The 9,960-nt window shown below is 35.0% G+C and overlaps 1 protein-coding gene across 4 annotated transcripts in view; it reads right to left on the bottom strand.

Moving 5' to 3' along the window:
* LOC106469404 (semaphorin-5B-like) overlaps positions 1 to 9,960 on the bottom strand; it is a 65,793-nt gene that overhangs the window by 25,664 nt on the left and 30,169 nt on the right. For all 4 annotated transcript variants that reach the window (XM_022397919.1, XM_022397920.1, XM_022397918.1 and 1 more), the window contains exon 3: positions 4,003 to 4,105. In XM_022397919.1, the coding sequence (XP_022253627.1) occupies positions 4,003 to 4,105 (103 nt within the window). The remainder of the gene's footprint in view (positions 1 to 4,002; positions 4,106 to 9,960) is intronic.

Raw genomic sequence — 9,960 nt, 5'->3', positions numbered from 1 at the left:
TAATTATTTTATGAATACGCCACGAATTCATTTCATGAATGATGTTAGTTTTGATTGGCTTACAAACGAATTTACCGACGTTTGACTGCCTCAACTGCACTTTTCTGCCTCCTTGTTGGTCAAGCTTGATTTCTCAAAATATATTTATATGAATTAACTACGAAATAGTGAGGTTAAGAGGTAGGAGTAGTAGTAGTGTATATATATATATACACACACACACACACACACCTTACAAGTATTATACGTAATATGATTCAGCATTTTGTCAGTGATGAAAAATTAAACAATAAATTAACAATTACTTTTTTTTTATAACTGGAAACATTTATAGTATCAAAGTTATTAAAAGTGATAGATGAATGCACTAATATGTTTGACAGGAAAGAAAATCTTAATGCGGGTAACCCAACATCATTGATTCCAGATACACATGATGGTAAGGGTTCAAATTGAAGGTTATATCCATTACGAGTATATTCAGTAATGTCTGGTCAGTTACTTGTCGTTCTTGAACAAGTATTACCTGACCCAAGATCAACTGTGAACTTCGTTAGAGTTGTGGTGTTCCATTTCACAGTCTATATATAATTGATTCTCTACCTGGACACTAAGATCTTTGTGTGTTTTTATTCAGGAATGAGAAAAAGATCCACAATTGTGCTAGGTGTGATATCTTCATTTGTTTTTCATTCCATGGAAAGATTACACATTTCCGGGCCCTTGTTTTTTGTTGTGTAAATAGGTAACTTGTTCAAACGAAACTTTAAAAAGACAGGGTATATTTGATTTTGCTATTCATACTTTTCCTTAAACTGCTTTATTACTTTTCCCAGATGACTTTTCAAAGACTTGCATACAGCAACATCAAGTGGCCAACGGCTGTATGTGGTATGTGGTACAAAGTAAAATAAAATAACACTGGCTTTTATAACAGATTTTATCAGCCTTGAGCTGCACCACCACCTTCTTCTTCCAACATCTTCTTCTGGTAATCTATTTTTAGGACATGTATGTAAACAAAAGGGAATCTTCAATAGCCGCGGCACTAGAGAGAGCTTTATTAAATATGATGTGTTGTGGCATAGCTGGAACAGAACAGTAAATGGTGTCAGGTTGTGATACAGGTTTAGTAACCTGTTGGAAATAAGCATGCTTTAAGTGAACTGGTACCACAACTCTTTGTGTGGATTTGTTTAAATCATCCTTGGATTCATCTCAATTCCAAAATATTTCATGATGACTCTGATGAACATATCCATCAAGTATTTCTTTCAGTAGCTGAAGTTAACCTCTGATATTATCAACAGTTAAGCAGGTCTTCAGAGTTTTGAGTGGACGTCTTGGAGAGAGTCATGCAATTGTCCCCACCAATGATAACTTTGACCAGCATTCCAAACGCCATTATTTGATCTATAGCCAGTCGAAAGACACAATTTTTCACGTACTCAATACAATTTTAAAGACACAGTTCAGGTTCCTTACATAATGTAGTAGGTGTTCCAAGAATTGCTTCCGAAGCTGTTCTTATCATGGAATCTGTTTTCTTAATAAACTAACTACGCCAAATGACACCTGGATTTTAGCTGCTATAGTAGCGATCACTGTTTAAGTTTACATCCGGGGCATTAGGCCGTGTCACTCAAACTAGTAGGCTAAACGTCGTCAATACACGTTGTCATATGTCGACATTTTTACTAACCAACGGCCTTATGTCATATTCCTTTTCTTTATTAATTGGTATTTGGATATACTAGGCCCCAGTATGGAGTCAACGAAATCTAATGTCTACAGAAATCTTCACGTGACAACCAAACAACGATAAGTATTGCGGACGGCGTCAGTAGGGTTCCAGTTCCTGACCCCTAGGCAGCATTACTGTGACAGAATGCAGGACCGACAATCCTAAATAAGTGGCAAAATACCAGCTTTGAGGACATATATATAATTATTTGATCAACACCCTTAGTCCTGAAACATTTCACCAGTCTTGCATGAAGGCCTGTAAATCATTGGCACTCATGTAGGCCTAAAACTGGTATGGTATCATGCTGTAGAGTAAGATATCACTTACGTATTATAAAAATCAAAGATATCCCCTCCCACCAACAAATCCCACGAGGTCTGTGTAATCAATAAAAATAAGGGTACATTGTGACAGCATAATATGCATGTCAGACAGGGTAAACATTTATATACATATAACTACTGTGCTTCGTAGGCCCACCTCGTGAGGTTGATTACACACACTGGAGATGCCAGACTACCTTATTTTATAACTTGCTATAATATCATGATAAAGTATAGTTTATGTATTATAAATATACAATTGTATATTGAGAACATGTAGAGAAGACAGTGTATTTAACTGGAAAATGCTTACGTTTTATGATATTGTATTTTCATATGTACCTTTTGATTAAAATTAACTAACACACTACAAAAGTTGACGAAATATTATATTTTGAATAATAATGCTAATTATTTGAATTATCTAGATGTGAACATGGGCGTTCACAGACATTTCTCAAGAAGGGGGAGTCTAAAGCAACATATGTATATCTATCTATCTGTGTGTGATGTGTCCAGTTTAATTTTGAGTCATATATCAGTCCTAGAAATTTTGTTGACGTTGCCATCTGGAGGAAAGTTCCATCAAGGTGTAGATCTGGTTTGGTTTTCTTTATTTTACTTGATTTGGTGAATAGTTACTTGCCTTTTATGTGAATTTATTTTTATTCTCCACTTGTTAAAGTACGTTTTTGTATTTCATTTAAAAGAGGTTGTAGGTTTTAAGGTGCTGTAGTTGAGTTTGAGGAACTTTTCCAGACAACAAAATCGTCTGCAACTTGTAAGCAGAAGCAAGAATTTGGCTCTTTTGAGAGGCATGTTTCTTACTTACATGACGAACAGTGTGGGGCTACCTACACCTCCTTCCGAGACACCTGTTTCAAGAGTAAAGTACTCCGATTAGGTGCCTTCGACGTTAATTCTATGCTCCAAAAAGCTGGACGACTAGGGAATAATTCCGCTCGAGAACCCTTGGGGATATTTTGTATCTGAATCCGTTGTGCCAGACATTGTTGAAAGTCTTCTCGACGTTGAGAAATCATGTGACAATGCAGTTATTTGAATTATTTGTTCTATGAGCCGGATTAAATAATATTTTATTTGTCTTAACTTGCGGAATCTGGGTGGGACCTTCGGTAGTTTGTTGGTATTTTCAAGATAGGACAGTAATCTGGTATTTATAAATTTTTTCTAAAACTTTACTTAAACAGCTGGTCAATCTGATAGGTCTTTAGTTTTCTGCATTATTCGCTGATTTTCCTTCCTTTGTGAACATAAGAACGTCAGCCCGTTTCCAGGCGGCAGGTAGTAGCCTGATTTAAATGTCAGATTGAATAACGCTATTAAATCGCCAACATCATTAAGGGTTTAAATCTTTGGCTGGAAATCTAATTTCCTTTTTTTTCGTCTGATACGTAAGCTCTAAAAGAACATCTGATCCTCCAAGGTCCAATAAAATCGGACCTAAAATTCTATCCAGTTTGAGCTTAAGTTCAAACCAATTGATCTCTATTACCAAATCGAACGTAAATATAGATCTGTTCGAGATATTTATACTTCGAATTCTGTTAAAAATGACGTCGCACGAATAAATCTCTGTAGACAAATTAGCGTTCGGAAAATATCCCGATGCATTACTCAGAAACCTAATTTTCTTATAGGTTTAGTGACTTAAGAAGAGCTATAGTTTTAGTTGGCCCATTCTTGCACTTGTAATAATGTTATATACGAGTAATTTGTATTAGATATATATATATGTATAATGTAATGGCGACTTACATTTTAAAGGCCGAGTCAAACGTATGACCAATTAATTACCAACAATTCACCAAGTTTGTGACGCTTAACTAAAAAATAAATAAAAAGGGGGCGTGTATCATTCAATAAGAACATTAAAAACAGAATTTATTAAGTAAGAAATTTCGAACTTACCGAGCTCCGACAATCAGCTGATAACGTGAAACGTCAAACAGAAGTTCCGAAAATCTTTTGACCCCAACTTGACTAAATCTGTTAATGTTGGTCTGTAGAAGTTCTGAAAATATCAAACAAAAATCAAGTTTATCGAATATTGAAAAAATAAAGTAAACGAGAATTTCTTCAGTCTTGCAGTTTATATATTTAATTTATTTTCCAGATTTTGTTTGTTTTGTTTTTGAATTTCGCGCAAAGCTACACGAGGGCTATCTGCACTAGCCGTCCCTAATTTAGCAGTGTAAGACTAGAGGGAAGGCAGCTAGTCATCAACACAAACCGCCAACTCTTGGGCTACTCTTTTACCAACGAAAAATTGACCGTCACATTATAACGCCCCCACGGCTGAAAGGGCGAGCATGTTTGGTGGGACGGGGATTCGAACCTGCGACCCTCAGATTGCGAGTCGAGCGCCTTATCCACCTGGCATTGCCGGGCCTCCAGATTTTGAGTTATGAATAATGAGGATAAGAATGGGACAAATACAACATTTCTATGAGCAGTAGTTACATGTTATTATTAATAACAATGCTTACGTCTAATACCGAAGATGATTTTTGTGTAATAATTACATATGTACAACAATAACCGTAAATCAGTTATTCTAAAGCTACTAATTGTAAATAAAGGCACCAAAATACAGTTTTCTCGTGCAAAAATATATGTATTCTTTGCACGATATTGTGCGCGAAGTTGGATAAACATTTCAAAGCCCATTTTTATGATAATTACTGCATTTAATCCATCATCAAAGTAAAGCTTTATCTCTAATGAAGTCTTAATCAATTAAAAATATCAACAAATATCGTGTAAATATAAAATCAATTGAATTAAAGGGCTTATCTACGCTCTGTCCACGGTGAGTATGTTTTGTTTTTGTTTTTTATTTCGCGCAAAGCTACACAAGGGCTATCTGCGTTAGCCGTCCCTAATTTAGCAGTGTAAGACTAGAGGGAAGACAACTAGTCAGCACCACCCACCCACCGCCAACTCTTGGGCTACTTTTTTACCAACGAATAGTGCGATTGGCCGTAACGTTATAACGCCCCCACGGCTGAAAGGGCGAGCATGTTTGGTGTGACGGGGATTCGAACCCGCGACCCTCAGATTGTGAGTCGAGCGCCCTAACCACCTGGCCTCCACGGGGGACCAATGAATTGTGATAAAATCTTTAAAAAGTTCTTTTAATTAAAGAATGTGGATAACTAAGTCTATTTCTTAAATAAAATTTGAGGCCTATTACGTGTGGTTATTGTAATATTAAGATAGTGGTTGTAACGTTGTTCTTTCGTAGGAGTGTAAGAACAATTCGTAATCTAGTCCACTCAAACGACAACAAATTATTTTATTTCTTCCTTGACGTTTCTACAAGCTTATACAGTTTTGTAATTTGTTGTAGGGTTAAGTTTACAAATGACGTTTCAATTCAAATAGAAATACCTTACTAATGGTACTGTACTAACGTAAAACAAATTTAATTGTACAATTTTTTAACGGCTAATCGATCGAATAATTGAATATACACGATAAATAACCCCGATTCAAATATCTCACTGAAACTGCGCGCTTATAAATAAGATTACTCAATACTCGTTCACTTTAATAACTGAAAGCAAAACACACCAACTCAATGCTTCAATACTTCTTGTACTTATAACCTAATCTCGTCTCTTGATACTCCCCGAATTTACTAATTTTCGTGGCGTTAAATTTAGAACATTCTATGCCTACTTCCACAAACCTATTTGATCTCAGCGTCATGCAAATTAAAACATTGAAAATATAGTCCACAATAATAATTTCAGGACTTTTCTCCACGGAACAAAACAAGTGGATCTATTATTTTCGCGAAATTTCAGACCCCTACTAGAATAATAGGAGAAATGTCCGGAAATTCTCTTTATATCAATATATCTCTGCCTACAAGCATATAAATAAGTGTTACGTCATCGTAATTATGTTAAATTTAAATCGCTTATATGTTAATAAATGTACTTGTTTGTATCTAACAACTTGATATCTTAGATCTCACATTTCATTCTTTGGTATGCTGGAAATTACTGTCAAGTTAATACCATCATAAAATCATTTTACAATTAATACTATCATAATACGGGACATACATTACGATCACGCTGCTTTTCAAATTTAAGGCGCATTGGTATGGGAGGGGGATACAGAACTGGTTTCATCAGTATATAACTGAACTGTAAGACATGACTTAAATATTTATTAATTGTAAAATGTATAAATTACAGAGTATAACCAACTATTCACCTGCCAATTTCCTATGTTGTCATTGGACGTTCTGAACACAAAGACTTCCTTAAAACGTGATTGTTTATCACCCAATATAAAATACTTTGATAATTCAAATACAAGTACATCTTAAAGATACAGCATGAGGGATTCCCATTTGACAAGTTAATTATATACTGCAGTCAAATTCGTACTACAGCGTATATGTCGAGAGCCTTTCCAGATATGACGGTCTTTTCAATGAACCTAAAGTTCATTGAAATTCATAAGGGCCTTTCTTGCTAGTTTCAAGTGGAGCTATAAGAAGACGACGGAAGATATCTTCTGCAGTTCCAAAACGGTTTTATCAACATGTAAAGAGTGTTTTTTTTTTAAATAGTTTTATTTTTTAATTTTGGAAGCAGCACTTATGTTGACGTTGACGACAATATAGTGAATATGCTCATACCGTCTACAACATCTTTGCACTGCATTTAAGAATGGTTTTAACAACACAAATTGTGTGTTATATCTGGCATCCCGAAGATATGGCACTTCAACACCAGAGACAACGAAAAACCTACTTACTCATTTCGTGAAAGAAATAACACATCTTAAAGTTATATTGTTGACTCATAGATATGGCACTTCAACACCAGAGACAACGAAAAACCTACTACTCATTTCGTGAAAGAAATAACACATCTTAGAGTTATATTGTTGACTCATAGATATGGCACTTCAACACCAGAGACAACGAAAAACCTACTACTCATTTCGTGAAAGAAATAACACATCTTAGAGTTATATTGTTGACTCATAGATATGGCACTTCAACACCAGAGACAACGAAAAACCTACTACTCATTTCGTGAAAGAAATAACACATCTTAAAGTTATGACGTCATGCAATATTGGTTATATTGTTGACTCATATCCATGAAACATCATTTAATGTTGTTTTTTTGGCTGACCCGACTCTTTTAACTTCAGACTTATACACTTCTAATCTGGATGACAGAAAACCATGCTAACATAATTTGCAAGTAGTTCCAGTTGATGTTTTGAAAGAAATAGTTGACAGCGCTTTAAGGGAACAAAGTTCAGATCCACAATGAATGTAACATACAAAGAATTTCCTAATCCATGAAGCAATTCTGAGATATTTTTCACTGTTATTGTGAAGTGGAAAAGAACAAGTGAATAATTCAACCAATTTTGAAAAAAACAAAAAAAAACACTAAAGTCGCCATCTTTATTAGTCCTAACTGCTATGCGGCAAAGGCTTAAATAAATTATGTTATTATACCAATGAATTTTGTTCTACACCCAAGCAGTGTGGTCAATAGGTTTACTTTTCAATTTTCTTTCCGCCTTATCCAAGGTATAAACTATAGGTTTCTACATTGCATATCTATTGGCAACAAACGTGATTAACACTCCTTCTCATGTTCATGGTAACATGAACTTCCCAACTTGTGTACACCAACCTTTTCCCAACGTATCTAGTTTCACAAATAACAATTCAATATTTCCAGAGACTGCAGTACAGTTCTTGACATCTATTCCCGCTACGGTTGAGAAGTAACAATATTTAGCCAATTTTTCGAATCAAGAAACAATCACCATCTCCTGTGAAATTAAGAGCGTCTGAAAAATTGTATATGTAAGTATATACTTTATTACATACTTATTCAACATATTACTTTGTGCGATTAGGCACTAGACAACATAAAATACACTAAACATTACATATACACGAAATATTTGGCAATCACATCAGCAAACCTTCCAAAAACGTCAAACTTTAAAAACACATGGGATAGATAATTATTACTTGCTATTTTTAATACGATTTGCCTTTTTTTTTAATAATAGAAAAGTTACACTAAATATGACACTGGGATACAAGGTATAAAAGTTTCCCCAACCTATTCTCGTGCCATCAGTTTTTTTTCTCTTTTATCCAGCCGTACTTTCATACAATTATTTATTGTGAAGTTTTACATTTTTGTTGCCTCATTTCAACTATTTGTGGTATTTCATATTTTTCGTGTCAATAATGTTTCCACCTCCCCTTCTTACAATAACATACACTTTTCAACCCGATTTAAAATACCACAAACTTTAAACATGGGCCCCGGCATGGCCAGGTGGTTAAGGCGATCGACTCGCAATCTGAGGGTCGCGGGATCGAATCCCCGTCACACCAAACATGCTCGCCCTTTCAGACGTTGAGGCGTTATAATGTGACGGTCAATCCCACCATTCGTTGGTAAAAGAGTAGCCCAAGAGTTGGCGGTGGGTGGTGATGACGAGCTGCCTTCCCTCTAGTCTTGCACTGCTAAATTAGGGACGGCTAGCGCAGATAGCCCTCGTGTAGCTTTGCGCGAAATTCAAAACAAACCTTAAACATGTATCATGCACGTGTTTAAAGTTCTAACTAATATCGAAACAGGAAGAAAGATTTGTTAAACAGATATTTACATTTCTAGAAAAACACGTTATAAACGAGACTGTTCACAACCAAAGAGGAAATAATAAACAAATAAAAAAAGGAAATTTTAAATTAAGTTTTGTTGCGGTATATCTTAGTAACATCCATCGTAGTTCTACTACGAACGTTGTACAGATGAAACATAAGTTGAATACGTAATGTGGCTATTATGTAGGTAAGCGACGTGCTAGGCTTAAGGCACTACATCTTTTGTTACTTTATTTTAACTATTTTAATACCACAAACTGTAACTCATTAAATACAGGGTTTCTAGAATAATACAAAATAATTGTAATCGCAGACACCGAAATCTGTAAGTCCGCCTGTCTTACTCTTAAGCCTAACATTAGTCAAGCCTTTATGAAGTACGGCTTATATTTGATAAAGAGATAAATTAATATTAACAAGCTTTAGTTTACTCAGGGCTAAACTTTACCGTACTTAATACTTTCAATTAATAAACTTATAACGTTATTCTATGACCTAAAGTTATAACCTTTTTAATAACTTTCAGAAGCATTTAATATGTTCTTGTACAAAATATCTACTAAGGTATATTTAAATCCGTTAAGTACGCGCGCACGTGCATTTAGATAGTAAGGTGCGCGCGCATTTCCAGGACAGACAAAAACTGAGTAGTATTATCATAGAGGTGGCACAGTTAATCACATTGGGTTAAAATTCCACGTCCACACTTAATTTACGAATTCAGACAGTAAGTATAAAAACGTACTATATTTTTAGTGATATTGTTTTATGTATTTACATACGACCGATGTTCTCATGTTCACAAATCTTTAATTCCGATATTTTTTATGCGTCTTATACTTGGACTTTACAACTATACGTAAAGTATATACGGAACTGTCAGTACATTGTACAAGTTAGTAACTCGAGAAAACAAAAGCTACAAAGCCCGATAAACAGGAGATGTTTATGTGAAACAGTATATACAAGTCTACATGTCATAAAACTGATGACCTAACATCATGGTTTATTAACATACAAGCAAAAGTACCCGTCCCCAGTGACGGGAAAAGTTTATCTATCAATTTAAATTGTTTCGTGGACTTTTAAAATGTCAATTGTGTTGCATTCCTGGTTTCACTCAGACCCAAAAACTCTGAGCATTTTACTACCACCCACCACCGAATTATTGAGCGTTTCAGTCATGCTTATAC

Source organism: Limulus polyphemus, unplaced genomic scaffold (genome assembly GCF_000517525.1).
Source record: "Limulus polyphemus unplaced genomic scaffold, Limulus_polyphemus-2.1.2 Scaffold3468, whole genome shotgun sequence".
Taxonomy (NCBI): Eukaryota; Metazoa; Arthropoda; class Merostomata; order Xiphosura; family Limulidae; genus Limulus; species Limulus polyphemus.
This window is presented reverse-complemented; position numbering and strand designations above follow the sequence as displayed.